At 49.2% G+C, this 20,400-nt stretch overlaps 1 protein-coding gene across 6 annotated transcripts in view; it reads left to right on the forward strand.

The window, feature by feature from the left end:
* The window catches only part of TMEM63B (transmembrane protein 63B), a 298,942-nt gene that overhangs the window by 126,798 nt on the left and 151,744 nt on the right, over positions 1-20,400 (forward strand). For all 6 annotated transcript variants that reach the window (XM_029592874.1, XM_029592872.1, XM_029592869.1 and 3 more), the window contains 2 exons: positions 8,641-8,731; positions 14,897-14,934. In XM_029592874.1, the coding sequence (XP_029448734.1) occupies positions 8,641-8,731; positions 14,897-14,934 (129 nt within the window). The remainder of the gene's footprint in view (positions 1-8,640; positions 8,732-14,896; positions 14,935-20,400) is intronic.

Genomic DNA, 20,400 nt, shown 5'->3' on the forward strand with positions numbered 1-20,400 from the left:
CCCACTGCCTCTCTGGTTTTCTTTCCTCCTTTAGCGCCTTCCCTGTCCTATCATACTACAAACCCCACCTGAAGCCAGAGCTTGAATGTAAAACAACCCCAGGAGGATCTGCCTCTCTTTTGTTTGCTTCACTTGATTTTTGGGAACTCAGGAATGGTGACCCTGTCTGTGAAAGGACTGGCATTATTGCAGGAGCCAGGAGCTGGATTCATCTCCCTGCTGAAGGCCAGAGATGCCAAGCTTAAACAGCAGCACTGGCTGCATTCATTGCAAAATCTCTTGCTTGCTTCGTGGCTCGACAGCTTACTCTCTTGGTGTCATTTCACTTCTTCTGCTTGGATGTGTTGCAATTTTCAGACTGTTTTGGAGATAAAAGGTGTGCAGCTTGATGGCTACACCACTTGATTTGAAGAAACCTCCTTTCCTCCAGTCTACTCTTCCTCTGTCCATGCCGTATTCATGTTTTATATTACTGTGAAGTCTGCATGGGGCTCGCTCTTCAGCTGTCCGTGCTGTAATCCTGCTTTATGTATAATACTGTAATATCTACATGGGGCTCGCTCTTCAGCTGCCCGTGCTGTTCCTGCTTTATGTATAGTCCTGTGATGTCTGCCTGGGGCTCGCTCTTCAGCTGTCCGTGCTGTATTCCTGCTTTATGTATAATACTGTAATATCTGCATGGGGCTCGCTCTTCAGCTGTCCGTGCTGTATTCCTGCTTTATGTATAGTCCTGTGATGTCTGCATGGGGCTCGCTCTTCAGCTGTCCGTGCTGTATTCCTGCTTTATGTATAATACTGTAATATCTGCATGGGGCTCGCTCTTTAGCTGTCCGTGCTGTATTCCTACTTTATGTATAGTCCTGTGATGTCTGCATGGGGCCCGCTCTTCAGCTGTCCGTGCTGTATTCCTGCTTTATGTATAATACTGTAATATCTGCATGGGGCTCGCTCTTCAGCTGTCCGTGCTGTATTCCTGCTTTATGTATAGTCCTGTGATGTCTGCATGGGGCCCGCTCTTCAGCTGTCTGTGCTGTATTCCTGCTTTATGTATAATACTGTAATATCTGCAATGGGTTCGCTCTTCAGCTGTCCATGCTGTATTCCTGCTTTATATATAGTCCTGTGAAGTCTGCATGGGGCTCGCTCTTCACTTGTCTGTGCTGTATTCCTGCTTTGTGTGACAGGTGCATGGGGCTCTGGGAAGGATCAGCATCCTGATTTGAAGATTATGATGGATATCCGGGTTCCATGTGGGAGTTTGTATGCGCATGTCCCCAAAGTGAAGAAATTGCTACCGGGCAGACTGGGTGGGCCATTTGATCTTTATCTGCATCATTTGCTGTGGAGAGAGAATGACTTGTCAGGCTGATGAATCATTTCTCTGCTGTCTGTCACGTGTGATGCTGCTGCTGGAGGCATTTTCAAGGCTGGATGTCTTGCAGGCCTGTCGGTGCACGGTGAGCCTCCTCTCCTGTTCTGCAGTGCAGCGTCCATGGAGAGCGTCGTTCCCCCAATGTCTCAGCTCAGGAAGAGCACCCACCACTCTTCTACTATTCGTTGTGCCGCTGCACTCATGTCTGAGATGTTCCCGTCTTTTCCTCACGGGAGTGTGACAGCAGCCATGCGGCATTAGGACGGCCCTCAGGAGAGACTCTCACCACAAGCCTCAAACTAAATCCAAAGCAATAAAAATATATATTTTTTTATTTTTATTTATAGAAATTTTAACCAAAATTACAGGTAATTTCAAAGCAATAAAAATATTTTAAAATGCTTAGAAAGGAAAGGAGCTGGAGAATTAGGCCAAAGAGCAAGGGCAAAGGTCAAGAGACCAAAATGGCCCATCAGGCTGCCCAGCAAGGTGTTTAGGGTACAAAATGCCACCCATGCCTTCTGTTAAGGGTAGTAACTGCCGCTCCGTGCAGGTTACCCCCATGCCTTCTGTTTAGGGTAGTAACTGCCGCTCCGTGCAGGTTACCCCCATGCCTTCTGTTAAGGGTAGTAACTGCCACTCCATGCAGGTTACCCCATGCCTTCTGTTAAGGGCAGTAACTGCCGCTCCGTGCAGGTTACCCCCATGCCTTCTGTTAAGGGTAGTAACTGCTGCTCCTCGCAGGTTACCCCCATGCCTTCTGTTAAGGGCAGTAACTGCCGCTCTGTGCAGGTTACCCCCATGCCTTCTGTTAAGGGCAGTAACTGCTGCTACATGCAGGTTACCCCATGCCTTCTGTTAAGGGCAGTAACTGCCGCTCCGTACAGGTTACCCCATGCCTTCTGTTAAGGGCAGTAACTGCTGCTACATGCAGGTTACCCCATGCCTTCTGTTAAGGGCAGTAACTGCCGCTCTGTGCAGGTTACCCCCATGCCTTCTGTTAAGGGCAGTAATGGCCGCTCCGTGCAGGTTACCCCCATGCCTTCTGTTAAGGGTAGTAACTGTCGCTCTGTGCAGGTTACCCCATGCCTTCTGTTAAGGGCAGTAACTGCCGCTCCGTGCAGGTTACCCCCATGCCTTCTGTTAAGGGCAGTAACTGCCGCTCCGTGCAGGTTACCCCCATGCCTTCTGTTAAGGGCAGTAACTGCCGCTCCGTGCAGGTTACCCCCATGCCTTCTGTTAAGGGCAGTAACTGCCACTCCGTGCAGGTTACCCCATGCCTTCTGTTAAGGGTAGTAACTGCCGCTCCGTGCAGGTTACCCCCATGCCTTCTGTTAAGGCAGTAACTGCCGCTCTGTGCAGGTTACCCCCATGCCTTCTGTTAAGGCAGTAACTGCCGCTCTGTGCAGGTTACCCCCATGCCTTCTGTTAAGGGCAGTAACTGCTGCTCCATGCAGGTTACCCCCATGTTTATGTTAAGGGCAGTAACTGCCGCTCCGTGCAGGTTACCCCCATGCCTTCTGTTAAGGATAGTAACTGCCGCTCCGTGCAGGTTACCCCCATGCCTTCTGTTAAGGGTAGTAACTGCCACTCTGTGCAGGTTACCCCCATGTTTATGTTAAGGGCAGTAACTGCCGCTCCGTGCAGGTTACCCCTATGCCTTCTGTTAAGGATAGTAACTGCCGCTCCGTGCAGGTTACCCCTATGCCTTCTGTTAAGGATAGTAACTGCCGCTCCGTGCAGGTTACCCCCATGCCTTCTGTTAAGGGTAGTAACTGCCGCTCAGTGCAGGTTACCCCATGCCTTCTGTTAAGGGTAGTAACTGCCGCTCAGTGCAGGTTACCCCATGCCTTCTGCTAAGGGTAGTAACTGCCGCTCAGTGCAGGTTACCCCATGCCTTCTGTTAAGGGTAATAACTGCCGCTCCGTGCAGGTTACACCATGCCTTCTGTTAAGGGTAGTAACTGCCGCTCAGTGCAGGTTACCCCATGCCTTCTGTTAAGGGTAGTAACTGCCGCTCAGTGCAGGTTACCCCATGCCTTCTGTTAAGGGTAGTAACTGCCGCTCAGTGCAGGTTACCCCATGCCTTCTGTTAAGGGTAATAACTGCCGCTCCGTGCAGGTTACACCATGCCTTCTGTTAAGGGTAATAACTGCCGCTCAGTGCAGGTTACCCCATGCCTTCTGTTAAGGGTAATAACTGCCGCTCCGTGCAGGTTACCCCATGCCTTCTGTTAAGGGTAGTAACTGCCGCTCAGTGCAGGTTACCCCATGCCTTCTGTCAAGGGTAGTAACTGCCGCTCCGTGCAGGTTACCCCATGCCTTCTGTTAAGGGTAGTAACTGCCGCTCAGTGCAGGTTACCCCATGCCTTCTGTTAAGGGTAATAACTGCCGCTCCGTGCAGGTTACACCATGCCTTCTGTTAAGGGTAGTAACTGCCGCTCAGTGCAGGTTACCCCATGCCTTCTGTTAAGGGTAATAACTGCCGCTCCGTGCAGGTTACACCATGCCTTCTGTTAAGGGTAGTAACTGCCGCTCAGTGCAGGTTACACCATGCCTTCTGTTAAGGGTAGTAACTGCCGCTCAGTGCAGGTTACACCATGCCTTCTGTTAAGGTTAATAACTGCCGCTCCGTGCAGGTTACACCATGCCTTCTGTTAAGGGTAGTAACTGCCGCTCAGTGCAGGTTAGTCCGATATCAGGAATCTTGTGAGTTCTTGGCTTGCATCAAACACAGCTTTAGCATATTAACTTTTTTTTTTTAGTAACACCTCTGAGTTTAGTGGCCCTGCTTGGTGCCTCTGGAAGCATTTCCCAGAGGGCTGGCTCCATAATGGCATGTGTTGGACAAAGCTCAGCCCAGAGGGGAGCAGCTTGCATAGACCTTTCTTAGAAAGCTGTGCCGTAGAAGACCTGTGCTCTTCCTTCTGGTTTGTTCATTGAAGTCGTTCTCTATCTTCCCTCATTTACATTTCCAAGGGTGGGGCTTTCAGGGAGGGAGGGGAAAGCTCCTTTCTGGTATTTTGCATTGAAGCTCTGGTGGTTTCCTGTCTGGGTAATTGGTAACAGGCGTCACTCTGTCCTATCCCTCTCGCCTGGCTGCACACACTGATGTCGGGACCGGCAGGGGTGGCGTTTCTTGGGCACTGCAGCGTGCTGTGGTCAGGCCATGGGGTGAGCATGCGTAATGCTGCCCTCGCACTGGGCCTGGTAAAGCTGATTGTCTGTTCCTTGCTGCAGAAACAAAGCTTGACAAATTCATCCCCTGATCTTTGCATTCATATTATGGCCCCAAAACTGATTTTCTGCCTCTCTGTGACCCCCTGTTTTCAGAGAGACTGGACTTTCTCGCGATTGATCAGTGTGTGCATGCAGTGTGGCCCTTTTTCCAGGTGAACTTCTAATCTAGGGGTGAAAGCAGGAGCCCCGTCATCCTGTTCTTTTTTAACATGCTGTGACATCGCCCCTGTTGCTGTGGGAACAGCTGTGATATCATAGTCTGATGGGTGCTCTCGCAGGGCCATCGTTTGCTTCCTAATGACTAATGCTTGCACTTTATTGCTCTGAGTTACAGTGTGTTCCTTCTCGAGGGTTGATGTGTGTGTGTAGGAGGAATGCTGGGAGTCTGGACCTATGAGGGAGGGCGGGGCTTGTGTTTCTTCTCGAGGGTTGATGTGTGTGTGTAGGAGGAATGCTGGGAGTCTGCCTCTATGAGGAAGGGCGGGGCTTGTGTTCGTTCTCGAGTGTTGATCTGTGTGTGTATAGGAGGAATGGACCTATGAGGGAGGGCGGGGCTTGTGTTTCTTCTCGAGGGTTGATGTGTGTGTGTAGGAGGAATGCTGGGAGTCTGCCTCTATGAGGGAGGGCGGGGCTTGTGTTTCTTCTCGAGGGTTGATGTGTGTGTGTAGGAGGAATGCTGGGAGTCTGCCTCTATGAGGGAGGGCGGGGCTTGTGTTCGTTCTCGAGTGTTGATCTGTGTGTGTGTAGGAGGAATGGACCTATGAGGAAGGGCGGGGCTTGTGTTCGTTCTCGAGTGTTGATCTGTGTGTGTATAGGAGGAATGGACCTATGAGGGAGGGCGGGGCTTGTGTTTCTTCTCGAGGGTTGATGTGTGTGTGTAGGAGGAATGCTGGGAGTCTGCCTCTATGAGGGAGGGCGGGGCTTGTGTTTCTTCTCGAGGGTTGATGTGTGTGTGTAGGAGGAATGCTGGGAGTCTGCCTCTATGAGGGAGGGCGGGGCTTGTGTTCGTTCTCGAGTGTTGATCTGTGTGTGTGTAGGAGGAATGGACCTATGAGGGAGGGCGGGGCTTGTGTTTGTTCTCGAGTGTTGATGTGTGTATAGGAGGAATGCTGGGAGTCTGCCTCTATGAGGGAGGGCGGGGCTTGTGTTCGTTCTCGAGTGTTGATGTGTGTATAGGAGGAATGCTGGGAGTCTGGACCTTTGAGGGAGGGCGGGGCTTGTGTACAGGCTCAGGTTTATGCGAGGATGGCTGGATTCACCTGGAGGTTAATTATTCAAAGGCATTTGTCCAGCTAAATATTGAGTTCTGAATATCCACAGTATCTATCCAACTAAGCTGTAGCAGGATAAGCCATTTTCTGGCAAAATTTAGCCAAATACGAAAGGGATGTTTGGGGCATTCCGGGTTAGGCTTGAGTTAGCCAAATAACTTATTGAGCTAACTCCGATATTTGGAGTCAGCTGAACAAATTCTTCTGCTAACTGGAGATGTGGCCTCGTGTGGCCAGACATCTTTATCCTTAGCCAGCTATATTCAAAAGAACCTGGCAGGCCTAGGGCCTACTCGCTGCCTCTTCTCAGCCCTTCCCAAGCTGTAAATCATAGGCCTTGCCAAGTATTTGACTTCAGTTATTATCATGTTGTACTTCTTTTCCCCTTTCTGCTACCCTTTTATTGTAATCCTGCTGGATATTTCTTTGACAGCACATGGAAAATTGTCATGCTAATAAAGTTATGGGAATCTGAACCGCCCCCAAGATTTAAAGTCCACAAGCAGAAGCTGTCTGGGACCAGCCTCCCCCCCACCTGCTCCCGAGTTCACTATAATGTTAGGAAGGATTGGTCCTCCACTGCCTCTTTCTCTGTGCCCCCCCTCCCACCCTACCAGTACCTTGAGTGATGCCAATTTTAGACCGGGGTCACAGAGCTCTTCCACTGCAATCCCAGCCATCAGCGTAGCCACGTGAGCTACTAGCGTTACTAGTCACAGCAATGCCACCAGCGCATGCTTCCAGTGAAAACAGTGGGCTTAGATCATGGTGGCCGTGCACGTCAGTCCTGCTGAAGATTGACATTGCCCAAGTCACAGAGAGCTGGGAGGGTTAGGGTTGGTGGGGTGGGAAAGGGGCAGTGGAGGGCTAATGCTAGCAAAAACTATGGTAGGGAAGGGGGCCAATCCCAGAACCCTTCCACTTTTGGAGATTAAAATTGTCAGAGGGCTGTGTGGTGATTGGGAAGTAGGGCAGAGGCAGTAATTGGGCTGCTAGGCTAGCAAGGTTCATTTTTTTACTCTGCAGCACCACTTAACCCACTATATTTTTTTGAATATAGGTAGTTAAGACTAAAGTTCTCTGGCCACGTGAGGCCAGAGAACCTTTGATCCAGCTGGTGAAGTTCAAAGATAAGCAGTTAAGTTAAAAATTATTCAGCTAAAGGTAGCTAGATATCTTTAATCATGGATACTCAGTGTAGACATTTATCCTTAAGAATATCTGGGATAACTTATCCAGCTAACTTGAGCTGCAAAGATTATCTGTTGGAGGCTCTTTTGAATGTTGGCCTCCTTGTGTCTGAGCTGTTTGGGCTGCTCGCAGATGTAGTGTTCAGCTGGTGTCTGGGCGGTGTGTGGTGTGGTGCGGCTGTTGCTGGGATTTGGCCGCTCGCAGATGCAGTGTTCAGCTGGCGTCTGGGCGGTGTGTGGTGTAGTGCGGCTGTTGCTGGGATTTGACTGCTTGCAGATGCAGTTTTCAGCTGGTGTCTGGGCGGTGTGTGGTGTAGTGCGGCTGTTGCTGGGATTTGACTGCTTGCAGATGCAGTGTTCAGTTGGTGTCTGGGTGGTGTGTGGTGTGGTGCGGCTGTTGCTGGGATTTGGCTGCTCGCAGATGCAGTGTTCAGCTGGTGTCTGGGCGGTGTGTGGTGTAGTGCGGCTGTTGCTGGGATTTGACTGCTTGCAGATGCAGTGTTCAGCTGGTGTCTGGGCGGTGTGTGGTGTAGTGCGGCTGTTGCTGGGATTTGGCTGCTCGCAGATGCAGTGTTCAGCTGGTGTCTGGGCGGTGTGTGGTGTAGTGCGGCTGTTGCTGGGATTTGACTGCTTGCAGATGCAGTGTTCAGCTGGTGTCTGGGTGGTGTGTGGTGTAGTGCGGCTGTTGCTGGGATTTGGCTGCTCGCAGATGCAGTGTTCAGCTGGTGTCTGGGCGGTGTGTGGTGTAGTGCGGCTGTTGCTGGGATTTGACTGCTTGCAGATGCAGTGTTCAGTTGGTGTCTGGGTGGTGTGTGGTGTAGTGCGGCTGTTGCTGGGATTTGACTGCTTGCAGATGCAGTGTTCAGCTGGTGTCTGGGCGGTGTGTGGTGTAGTGCGGCTGTTGCTGGGATTTGACTGCTTGCAGATGCAGTGTTCAGTTGGTGTCTGGGTGGTGTGTGGTGTGGTGCGGCTGTTGCTGGGATTTGGCTGCTCGCAGATGCAGTGTTCAGCTGGTGTCTGGGCGGTGTGTGGTGTAGTGCGGCTGTTGCTGGGATTTGGCTGCTCGCAGATGCAGTGTTCAGCTGGTGTCTGGGCGGTGTGTGGTGTAGTGCGGCTGTTGCTGGGATTTGGCTACTCACAGGTGCTCTGTTCAGCTGCTGTCAGAGCTGTGTGTGGTGCTAATGTTTTGTGACTTTGGCCCAAGCTCTGGCAGTACTGATTTGATAATGAACATGATGCTCAACTTCTTCCTGACCCAAATAACGTAGAAGAAAAGAGAAGTCTTGTTAGGGTAAGAAGTACCTGAGAAGGGCACGAATGGCTGAAGAGTATAAAGCTCACCTGCCCTTTCTTCACAGTTCACATGGCTCACCTTGTCCCTCTCCCCAGTAGGTGGAAAGGTGATTTGATGAGCCTGACACTCTGCTCTCTGTCTTCTGCTCTGGGTGACTGGTAGCACTCTCTCTTTTTTTTCTCTCTCTCTCTCTCTCTCTGGGATATGGTTTTCTCCTTGATGTTCCTCTTTCTTGAAGAGTCTGTGCACTAACAGTTATTTCTTTTCTCACTTAGTGTTGCCTCAGCAATGCACTCTGATAGCCATGACAGGTATGAACGGCTGACCTCTGTCTCCAGCTCCGTGGACTTCGAACAAAGAGACAATGTAAGTTGAACAGCCAGGCCTGGATTTGTCAGTAGGCACATGAGGCCTGTGCCTGGATTTGTCAGCAGGTTGGCTGAAGACTTGCTGCCTTCCAGCTGTGCTGAGTCTCATCCTTTGAATCTTGATCCAACTGCAGGGAATAGGAGGAGAAGGGGTGAGCCTGGAGTAGACAGAGCAAAAGAGGATAATTTTGGGGAAGTGGAGAGGCGCTGAATTGGGGAGTGAGAGGATTGGCTGTGGGACATGTTCTATGTGTAAGATAGAGGGGGGGGGAGGATAGGGGAAAGGCAGGCAGTGTTTGTGTGTGTGAGAGAAGGGAGTAGTACCAGGCTATATGTGTGTGTGTGTGTGTGGTTGAAGACAGAGTGCAAGGGGGAGTAGGACTGGAGCACAGTAGGAACACCTCCCTCCTCTTCCTCTACTCACTGCAATTTGGTTGCTTCCTCCCTTGATCTTAGATTGTATCCTCCAGACCCTGGAATCTCCCTTCCTTCCTCCCTCTTTCTCCCTCCTCTTCTCCCACCTCAGATTTTTTTTATCTTCACCCTTCTTCCTTGATATTCCCCATCCCCCTGTCTTCCCCATCCCCACTCCTCTCCCCTCACTGTCCTCTTTCCAATCCTACCTGTCTTCCCTCCTCCCCCTCTCCTCATCTGTTAGATCTCCTTCTTGTGCTGAATCTTGAGATCCTGTTTCTTTAGACAGTAAAGACAAAATCAATTGTATAGACACAAGCAAGTTTGAAAAACTATTTTTATAAAGTAATACAAAGATCGGAAATGTTTGCCAATCTGCTTCAGAATGTTCTTATTCCTGGGAAACTTATGGGGGCTGTGACTTAGATCATCTGTTCCCTATTGTCTGACTATTTGAGGAGGGGGCAACAGCACCAGCAATTCCTAGGGGGCAGCAAAATAAATCTGTCAATGTGAAGAGCTGCCCAAAGGACTGTAGGAGCGTGTTATTCAGGGTGGGAGCTTAGTGTTTCTCAACCTGAAGGCTTCTTACAGTGCTTATCCGTGTTTACAGATAATCAGACGGTACTCAGTCAGGTTAGAAGCATTTATTGATACGCAAAATAAGACAGAGTACCAGGAAGGAGAGACAAATGACCTGACAGTCATTGTTGGAACTCCTTCAGTTTTCTGCTTGCCCATTAGCTGCTTATATAGAGAATTTCTTTCTTTGTATACTAGCTTCCTCTTATCTCAGCATGTCATGACAGTTGGATCTGTTTCTTTTCATCTTAGCCCATTATTGTTGCCCCCAACATTAGTATCTTTTACTGTTTCCACAAGTTCTCTCTCTTCTATCTGAGTTGTCTTACCATGGCACCAGTGGTTTCATCATGAGTTCCTTTTGTCTGGTTATCAGATCTCCCCACTGGTAATGTTTCTTTTTCTGATCTTGTTTATGAGTACCACAGCTGCAGTTCTGTGCGTACACATTATATCTGCTAGAGCTGTCTTTCACGCTGCCGATATACATTTCCCTCTTGGCCCTTGCCCAGATGCGGAAACAAGGATCATAAACATGCAAGGTGCGGCGGAGATGGGTAGAATAAGTGAGATCAGATCATTGAGGTGCTGAGAGAGAGAACCCCAATTTAAACTAGAATCCCAGTTTTAGGTACTTGTCTTCTGAAAACTTCAAGGGAAGGAGTACTCAAGTTGCCTGGTTAGCTGAGAGAAGAAGAGTACGGTGGCAGATTAAAATAATGGGAGTGCGGTCAATGATTTCAACATAACATTGTTTACCATAGGAAGCTTGAAGAACATGGCAGAAATCTCCCTGAGATGCTAACAATAGATCAAGGGCAAAATGGTGGTCCTGCAAGGTATCAGTGATACCTTGCAGGCTCTTCATCCAGGCCTTCACTTAACCTACAGTTCCAGCAATTCCTCACTAATTCAGACACTGACTCCTACCTAAACTCTCTGACAAGTGTAGCCTATACACTTATGCCTCTTCTCATCATATTATTGTATTATCTAATTTGTTCAGTTATGCCTTCTATCGCTCCGGCTATCCTAGCCCTCCAGGTTAATACCCCTTGTTATATGTAACTTTCATTTCTTGTTATATGGTTGACTTTGTTATTCCCCTCATGTTATCTGTAAACCGATCTGATATGAATTTTCTTTCATGAAGGTCGGTATATAAAAATGTTAAATAAATAAATAAATAAATTTCTCATAACTGGGTGGCAGTGTAGCGTAAAGTGGCAACTATAATATTTTTAAAGATATTTAACTGGGTGGCAGTGTAGCATAAAGTGGCAACTATAATATTTTTAAAGATTTCATCAATAGCTTGTAAGTGCAAAATACTCATTCTCAATTTGGTTGTAATATAGTCAGCACCAAATATAAATACTGTAGCTGCAATAAGGCTATTTCTTTCGGTCAGGGTTAAAGGATCCCATGTAATTGCTTCTACTAGGGTGGTGTGCTTTACTACGTGTATGTATGTTATCAATTCATGAGATATTTGTGAATGATTCTAACACTAAGCATGAAAAGTGCAATATAAAGCAATCCAGATTAAAACAATCAAACCAGTCTTTTGTATAGAATGTTCATAAAGGTAGTTCAAGAAATAGAGATGAAACAAGAATATGCCAAATAGATGATCTTTTGCATCTCTGCTTGTGTCAGGGCTTGTGAATTCTTTCCTGATGACAAACAGGCAAGCAGACATAAGTGTTGTGGTCTGTTGATTCAAGACTAGAAAGATGCACTTTTTTTTCCTTTTTGTAGTGGGATGTCAACAGTAAAAGCATTTCATTACCAGATATACAAACTAATAGGCAATTCTGCTTAAAACAGAAATAAAAATAAAGTGTAAACTAAATATGCATTTATGTTCAGGGAAAATACACAAGACAGCTGTGCTCTCTCTGTTTTCTGATCAGAGCCATTCCTTATCTATCTCACATACAAGTATTTAGACAGCATTTAAAGAAACCATATGTTATTAGTTTCTGTAGAAATTCAATGGTAGACATTAAGAGACGTATACATTCTCTGCTGTCACTTTGATAAATTACATATTGCACTTCAGTGCAAACGAAACTAAACCACCTTACTAAATTAAATTCACTTTCTGCAAAAATCAACTCATTTCTCAACCATCTTTAATTTCCCATCAGTCTGTTTATAACTTTTAAACTGAAAAATCAATTCATTTAAACAAGTTTTCTCTTCTGTTTGCATTTGCATACGAGAAGCACTTTGTTTTACAAATCCCCCACTTTCTCTCCTTCTTGCTAGCTCTGTTCCCCTTATCTGCAAACTCATCTTCAGCTCCCTGTGTCTTTTCAAGTTCTAAAATTTCAGTATTAGCGATTGCTTTTACAGCAACAGAATCATCAATCTCACTAGAGGAACTTAAGTGACCCCCCCCCCCCCCCCCCCCACTCCCATGACCCAATTCTGAATCTGTAAACAACCGTGCATGTCCACGGCAAGCATAAATTGAGATGGGGCTCTGATTCCTGGAACAGATCCTCACTCTAGGATTTGGACAGACAGTTGCGGTAACTTAGTTACACAATAACTGCAATCAGATAGATATAAACACAAGACCTGATTTCAAACAGTTACTGACACTTGCCGACCTTCGCTGGAAAAGGCAAATAATTTCAAAAATCAAATCAGCATTTTGTCCTAGCGTTAAAAGATTGTTTAAATAGCTGCCTTAAATCACTTTTTGTTTTTGTGTTCCAGTATAAGTTTTTTGTTTAAAGGAAATGCTGTGCAGACTTCATCTACAGGCAACACTAGAAACATAGAAACATATAGAAACATAGAAATGACGGCAGAAGAAGACCAACGGCCCATCCAGTCTGCCCAGCAAGCTTTCACACTCTTTTTTTTTCTCATACTTATTTGTTACTCTTGGCCCTTAGTAACTTTTTTGTTCTGTTCCCCCCCCCCCCCCCCACCATTAAAGTAGAGAGCAGTGTTGGAACTGCATCTAAATGAAATATCTAGCTTAATTAGTTAGGGATAGTAACCACCTCAATAAGCAAGATACATCCATGCTTGTTTACCCCGATTATGTAATTCAGACTTTGTTGGTTGTTGACTGTATATAGATCCACTTTTCTTCATCCCCCTGCCAAAGAAGCAGATAGCTATGCTGGATATGCATTGAAAGTGAAGTATCAGACTTTCTCCCCTGCCGTTGAAGTAGAGAGCAGAATCAGCTTATATTGCAAAAACAAAATTTTTCTTAAATTTAGTGGGCATCCCCACAATACAAGAAAACTAAACTAAACTGTACAATAGAAATAGATTTTATACTTACAACTTCCTTATGGAGCTTGTCATCGTACGGCTTCACTTACTGTCACAAAATATTCAGATGTCTCTCTGCTGAGGCTACTCTGTATCTCTCCATCCTGCAGAAGAAAACAATTGCTACCTTCCAGGCCACACCTGGGAATCATGCGGGAGTCATCAGAATGAAGGCTTTTTACAGTGCTTATCCCAGTATTTACAGATAAACAGACGGTAGTCAGGTTAGAAGCATTTATTGGTATGCAGAGTAAGATAGAATATAAAGAAGGAGAGACAAATGACCTGACAGTCACTGTTGGAGCTCCTTCAGTTTTCTGCTTGCCCATTAGCTGCTTATATAGAGAATTTCTTTCTTTGTATACCAGCTTCCTCTTATCTCAGCATGTCATGACAGTTGGATCTGTTTCTTTTCATCTTAACCTAGCCCATTATTGTTGCCCCCAACATGGTTGTTATCTCTCTTCTATCTGAGTTTCAGTCTTACCATGGTGCCAGTGGTTTCCGTCATGAGACCCTTTTGATTGGTTATCAGATCTCCCTGCTGGCAATGTTTCTTGTTGTGATATGGATTATGAGCACCACAGGTGCAGTTTTGTGTGTACACATTGTGTGCTAGAGCAGTCTCTCGCTCTACAGAAATACAAACCGATTGTATGTAGAGGACCAGCTCGCTACTTTCCTTAAATTACATGAACCAGGTACAAAGCTTGATGAGTGGGGAGGAAGGCAGATATACTCCCTCCCCCACCTCTCCCTCTCTCCTTCCTTCCCTCTCCCAGCCAGCCAAGAGTATTGTCCTTGGAAAAGAAAAAACAACCTTCGATCCCTCTCAGCCAGCCATCAGGTGATCATTTAATAAAGAACATCCCTTTCCCGTCCCACAGTCAGCCACCAGCTCATTACTGGAAAAAAAATAAAAAATCCTTCCCTTTTCTCTCCCCTACCAGCCAGCACCAGTTCTAGAGTTAATGCCATAATCCTGTGAGCTTTCAGGCCAGTCTGATTTCTGGGAGGGTAGCAATGGCAAGTGAATGTTAACATGCTTGCATGAGAGCGAGTCAGCAGGCCCCAGAGTGGCCCTGTTCCCTCCTCGTTGTGGCCTGACCGTGGAATAGGCTCCGACTCACTCTCATGTTGGCTCATTAGCATTCACCTAATGCTGTTTCCCTTTCAGGACCGGGCAGGAGGGAAGGATAGGAAAGGTTTCTGCTGGCTGTGGTACAGGGCAGGTCTTGCTTCCTTTTCATCCTCATCCTACTGTAGTTATTGTTACTCCAAAGACTGCCCAGGGACAGGTGCCGGTCCATAGACCAGTGATCGAGAAGCACTGCTATAGTTACTCTTGGGGACACTCAGTCCCGGCTCTTAGAGAGGAAGACGTGTGCAGAATGAACCAGGAACGCGAATGATTTAAAGACAATTTCTCAGTGCTTCCATGAAATCCCAGACAGGAGGCACGGATTCCAGGCCCAGTTTGGTCCCCTTCTTTTGAACGGAATCCGTGCCTCCTTTTTTGGGTCCTGGGCTCTGGGCTGCATTCCTTGCTGGGAAGGAATAGGAAGAGAGTTTGTACATTATGGCTCCCTGATGAGAGTTTGATTAGGATAAGTAAAGCTATTGGTGCCCTGTGTCAGAGATGAGTTTGAAGGGACGGCGCTGTGTCTAGAGTTTCTGCAGCCTCAGTGCTTTCATTTACTGAAGAGCATGTGATTAATGGTTTGGGGGGTTGGGGTGATGACTGGAAAGAGAGATCCTCGCTGCTGTCCTTGGATTGAAACTCCCGTGCACAAGTGATGCCCTGGGGAGGGAGGGCAATGGAAGAGCAGGAGCCTGGGTTTGACTCTTTCTCTCTCCCTGGCAGGGATTCTGCTCCTGGCTGACAGCGATCTTCAGGATAAAGTAAGTGACGCTCTGCTGTGTTACTGGGGGCAGCAGGGAATGAAAGCACGTTGGGGCAGTTATCTCCTGGTGACAGCATGTTCCTGCCCCAGCAACGTTGCCCTCGTTTCCCTTGATCCAGCCTCATGTAAGAGCAAGCTCAGAACCTCGGGAAGAGGTTTTTCACATTAACACGTCCAAGACGATGAATATCATGTGTAAATATCACTGATGGGATTCTCTTAGCAGCAAGTACCGAAGCGGACTGCATCTGATAGTATAAAGATGCTCTCTGCTTTTATCTCCAGCTTTTCCCTGGGACGCACTATAAAGCAGTAAATAGAGGCAGAGAACAACCCAAATGGCCCATCCAGTCTGCCCAGCAAGTGCTGAGGGCTGTAACTGCCGCCCCTTGCAGGTAACCCTCATGCACTAGGGATCCTCGGAGGTCAATAGTCAAAATGGTTTATTCAGCTAAATTTGGGATTTAGCCAGACAAAGCTGTAGTTTAAATATGTCCTCCCACTGTCCAGAAAAGCTGTAGCCAGGTAAGACGTACTTAGCTAAATATTATCCGAATAAAAATGACACATTCTGGGAGAGCGGGGCTTAAACTTAATTGGATAGCAGTGATCAATGCTTGCTGCCTAAATTTAGCTAAGTAAGTTTAATCATGGTAAATGCAGGTCTAGAGTTATCTGGATACATCTACCCGGATAATGTTATCTTTAACCATATGTATTGAAATTATATATCCAGTAACGAGGCAGAAAAAGAAACATTTTTAAAAATCCATGTGGGCCCTCAGGCCTGATCCCCCAGCACATGAAATCATTCCAACTGATGTCTGCCATAGTGGTCAAACCACTCCTTCCCCCAAAAGATTACAAAATATAGTGGGCCTATCGACCCAAGCAGCCTCTCCACTCCTTCAAACACCTCTGGCCTGCTCTCGTGTCTACCCGGCACCCCCCACAACCCCACGGCTGCTGGAAGTGCGGGACAATCGTATTGCTCCTGGCAGAATCAAGCATTGATTGCTTTGACAGCCTAAGCTATGGGTATTGCTATCAGAATATTCTCAGAGAACAAGCAGGATGGCAGTCTTCACACATGGGTGACATCATTGGCATGGCAAACTTATGTCAAAGTTTCTAGAACTTTGCCTGAATCTCACTGAACATGCTCACCCATGTAATATGCCACACGTTCACGTGAGGTCCCCCTTCAACCTCTTCTTTTCTGCAGAGCCTTTCATCTTGCAGTTGGGTGAGCCTCACATTTTCTCACTTTTTGGCCTACTTTTTTAAGTGGTCTTTCTGACACCATTTTTTCAAGTTTCCTCACACGAATGATGCAGAGTCCTTCCGGTTCTCCAGTTAGTATCCTAGATAGATTTTTTGACGTTCATTGGTCCCGATGCCAGCCACTGATCCTCCTCTTAGTTCTGAAGAGGATCTGGTTGCATCTCCGGTTTCCCAGCCTGTCCTGGCATCAGCGATCTTAGAGAAGGAATTGGAGAAGCATGTGCAGCTGGCTATGGAGAAGGCGATGCGTGGCTTTGGCATTGCGACACCAACACCAGCACCATCGCTTGTCGAGCCGCTGTTGGAATCCCTGAACTCGCTTATCAGTGTGTTCCCTGTACGTACCAGGATCAGTCCAGACTCCTGGGTTTTGCCCCCCCTCTAGCAGATGGAGACAGAAGTTTATAAACAAAAAACTCCGCCTACATATAGGCTGGTGCCACCTACAGTCTGGCAGTATTCTTCTGTCTCCTAGCAGGTGGAGAGGGTGCAAAATCTACAGTCTGTGTTAGGCCTACGTTGGTTAGGTGGTTTTTTGTAAAAAAAAAAAAAAAAAAGGTAGGAAAGTTTGTTGTTTTGTTTTCTAGTGGGAAGGGACCGCAGAGGCTTGCCTGCTGGTCCCAATCCCCGCCTCCCAGGGGAAGTTAGGGTCCTGAGGGGACTGTTCCCCCTGGTAGAGGCAGCCGAGGAGTGGGAAAGCCCCACGTACCGGCTTCACAGGGCTGGGGGTGATACCGGGGGTCCCGGCTCACTCCCCCCAGCCGGCTCCGGATCCGAGGTAAGCAGTAAAAAAAAAAAAAAAAAAAAAAAAAAAAAAAAAAAATGTTTTTCATTTATTTTGTCTGCTGTGAGTGTGTGTGTTCTTGTACTTACTAGGCTGTGCTTGCTCGCGGTGACTGGGACCCGTCGATCAGGGGAGCAACTTGATTTTTGTCTCTCTCTGCCTCCGTTCGCCTCCGTTCGCCGCGGCAGTGTGAAGGATGCCTCGGCAGGCATCGTGCAGGGCCTGCGGGTCCGCGACAGGGAGGCTGTCGCGCGACAGCCTCTGTTCCGCGTGCGTGGGCGGCGGCGAAGGGGGGTCGGCGGTGCCTTCGGCGTCTCGGCGGGGTAGGCAGGACCGCGAGGTAGCAGCGTTCCCGGAGCGGACGGCGGCGAGTTCGTCAGGGACGGCGGCCATTTTGCCAGCGTTTTCGGCGGGAACGGCGGCCATTTTCTCAGCGCGGGCAGCACAGGTTAGCGCGGGCCGGCAGCCCAGCGCACAGGTGCGGGACCCGCCGCGTTTGTCCCCCCAGAGGGTATCTGGAGGTGAAGAAGGGCCGTTAGGGTTCAGGTCTCCTGCGGATGATTCCCCCGAGGATGGGGAAGAGGAGGAGGGGTCATCGGACTCCTCCTTTAACTCGCGGTTCGTGTTACTTATGCATAAGGCGTTTAAAGCACGCCGCCTGGCTCGGAAGAGAGGTCCGGGGGCCCCGGCTTCTGAGAGCGGAGCGCCAGCGGTCAAGGCCCCAAAGGCCAGTACGGGGGGAGGGGGGCTGTCTAGGCCCCGGCCCAGGCCAAGGCCTCTTCGTTCCTCTAGAGGGGCGGAGGGGCCTTCGCTCTCCTCGTCAGAGTCTGAGGCGCTGGCGGATCCGGAGGAGGATCTGGACTGCCCATCCCAGCCCCCGAGGGGGGTTGAGGAGGATGAAGAGCTGGAGCCTAAGGATGCAGGGACTCTGCACGCTGCGGATGGGGACGATCCGAAGGTAGTTCGGTTGTTCCATAGGGATGAGCTAGGGCCCCTCATCCCGGAAATCCTGGGGGAACTGGGAATCCCACTTCCCCAGGTAGAATCTCGTCTGGGTCAGACGGATCCGGTTGTCTTGGGCCTCAGGGGTCCCTCGTCGGCGTTTCCACTACATTTCTCGGCATCGGATTTGATGTTAAAGGAGTGGGATACTCCGGATTTGGGACTCAAGGTAGCTAAGGCTATGGATAAATTATATCCACTGCCGGAGGACGTTTTGGAACTTTTGCGCCTGCCAAAACTTGATTCGGCGGTGGCGGCGGTTACCAAAAAGACAACCATCCCGGTAACCGGTGGTACGGCTCTCAAAGATATACAGGATAGGAAGTTAGAGGTTCAACTGAAGCGTATTTTTGAGGTCTCAGCGTTGGGTATCCGGGCCGCGGTTTGTAGTAATTTTTCGTTGCGAGCCGGTTTACGCTGGGCACAGCAGCTGTTGGCGAATGAGTCTCTATCGACGGAGGAGGCGAGACAGGCGAGTCGTTTGGAGGCGGTCATCGCGTATAGTGCGGACGCTTTTTATGATCTCCTGCGCACTTCGGCACGGACCATGGTCTCTGCGGTAGCGGCGCGGCGTCTATTGTGGCTTCGTCATTGGGCGGCGGATGGTACCTCCAAGGCTAGGTTAGGCTCTCTTCCCTTTAAGGGGAAGTTGCTTTTTGGTAAGGAGTTGGACGATATCCTAGAATCCTTGGGGGAGAATAAAGCACACCGTTTACCGGAGGATAGATACCGCTTCCGGGGTGCTCCAGCCGCTCGGTCGCGGTTTCGTGGGGGCCGTAGAACTCGGGCGGCGAGAGGATCGATCTCTTCGTTCCGTCACGGTGCGGCCCGCCAACAATCGTACTCGCAGTCCTTTCGTGGGCGTCGATTCGGCCGTCCGGGGGCCAGTCAGGCTGTGCAGGGCAGTAAGCCAGCACAATGAAGTGAGGCCGGTCCGTTCCTCGGTTCCTCCGGTTGGCGGCAGGTTAAGCCGGTTTTACGAGGAATGGACCAAGATTACGTCGGATCAGTGGGTCCTAGAGGTGATAAAACACGGCTACGCGTTAGATTTTTCACGCCGTCCGGCTCCGGCTTTTCTGGTGTCCCCTTGCGGGTTTTCAGAAAAGCGCCGGGCGGTGCGGGAGACTCTGGCGCGGTTGCGCGACCTCGGGGCCGTCGTTCCGGTTCCGTCCGGCGAACTCCAACAGGGCCGGTATTCCATTTATTTCGTGGTACCCAAGAAGGAGGGGACATTTCGTCCCATCCTCGACTTGAAGAGTGTCAACAAGTGTCTAAGGGTTCCGCGTTTTCGAATGGAAACTTTGCGGTCCGTGATCGCGTCGGTCAGAAAAGGAGAGTTTATGGCCTCTCTGGACCTCACAGAGGCGTACCTGCACATTGGGATTCGACGGGAGCACCAACGGTTTCTCCGTTTTGCGGTACTGGGACAACATTACCAGTTTCAAGCGTTGCCATTTGGCCTCGCAACGGCTCCGCGCACGTTCACCAAGATTATGGTGGTGGTGGCGGCGAGACTCCGCCAGGAGGGGCTGTTGGTGCATCCATACTTGGACGATTGGCTGATTCGGGCCAAGTCGAGGACTCTTTGTCAGCTGGCGATTCAGCGGGTGCTGCACCTGTTACGCTCACTGGGCTGGGTGGTCAACCTGGCCAAGAGTCATCTGGTGCCGTCGCAATCCCTGGAGTATTTGGGGGCGGTGTTCAACACGTGTCAAGGCACGGTGGCCCTAACGCAAGAGCGTATCCTCAAATTACAGAGGCAAATTTGCAGGTTGTTGCACAAACCGGTCCCAGTGGTCTGGGATTATCTGCAGGTCTTGGGCTCTATGAACTCCACGCTAGAGTTAGTTCCATGGGCGTTTGCGCATATGCGTCCCTTGCAGTCCGCGTTGCTCTCCCGTTGGAGCCCGGTCTCGGAAGAATTTTTCCTCAGCCTGCCGTTGACCCAGGAAGCCAGAGACAGCTTGCCATGGTGGCTCTGCCAGGAAAACTTGAGTCGCGGGGTTTCGTTGGAAACTCCGTCGTGGACGGTGGTTACCACGGATGCCAGTCTGCTCGGTTGGGGAGCAGTCTGTCTCGGTCGAGCGGTTCAGGGAACATGGTCGGCTCGGGAGGCGTCGTGGTCCATCAATCGGTTGGAAACTCGAGCGGTGCGCTTAGCTCTGGTGAAGTTCCTCCCGCTTCTCCGAGGGCGTTCCGTCAGGATTCTGTCGGACAATGCGACCACGGTGGCTTATATCAATCGTCAGGGGGGAACCCGGAGTCAGCCGGTAGCGGCAGAAGCTCGGTTGTTGATGATATGGGCGGAGTCCCATTTGAGCAGTATCGCGGCTTCCCACATAGCCGGGGTGGAAAATGTCCAGGCGGATTTTCTCAGTCGGCATTGGTTGGATC

Source organism: Rhinatrema bivittatum, chromosome 3 (assembly GCF_901001135.1).
Source record: "Rhinatrema bivittatum chromosome 3, aRhiBiv1.1, whole genome shotgun sequence".
Lineage (NCBI taxonomy): Eukaryota > Metazoa > Chordata > Amphibia > Gymnophiona > Rhinatrematidae > Rhinatrema > Rhinatrema bivittatum.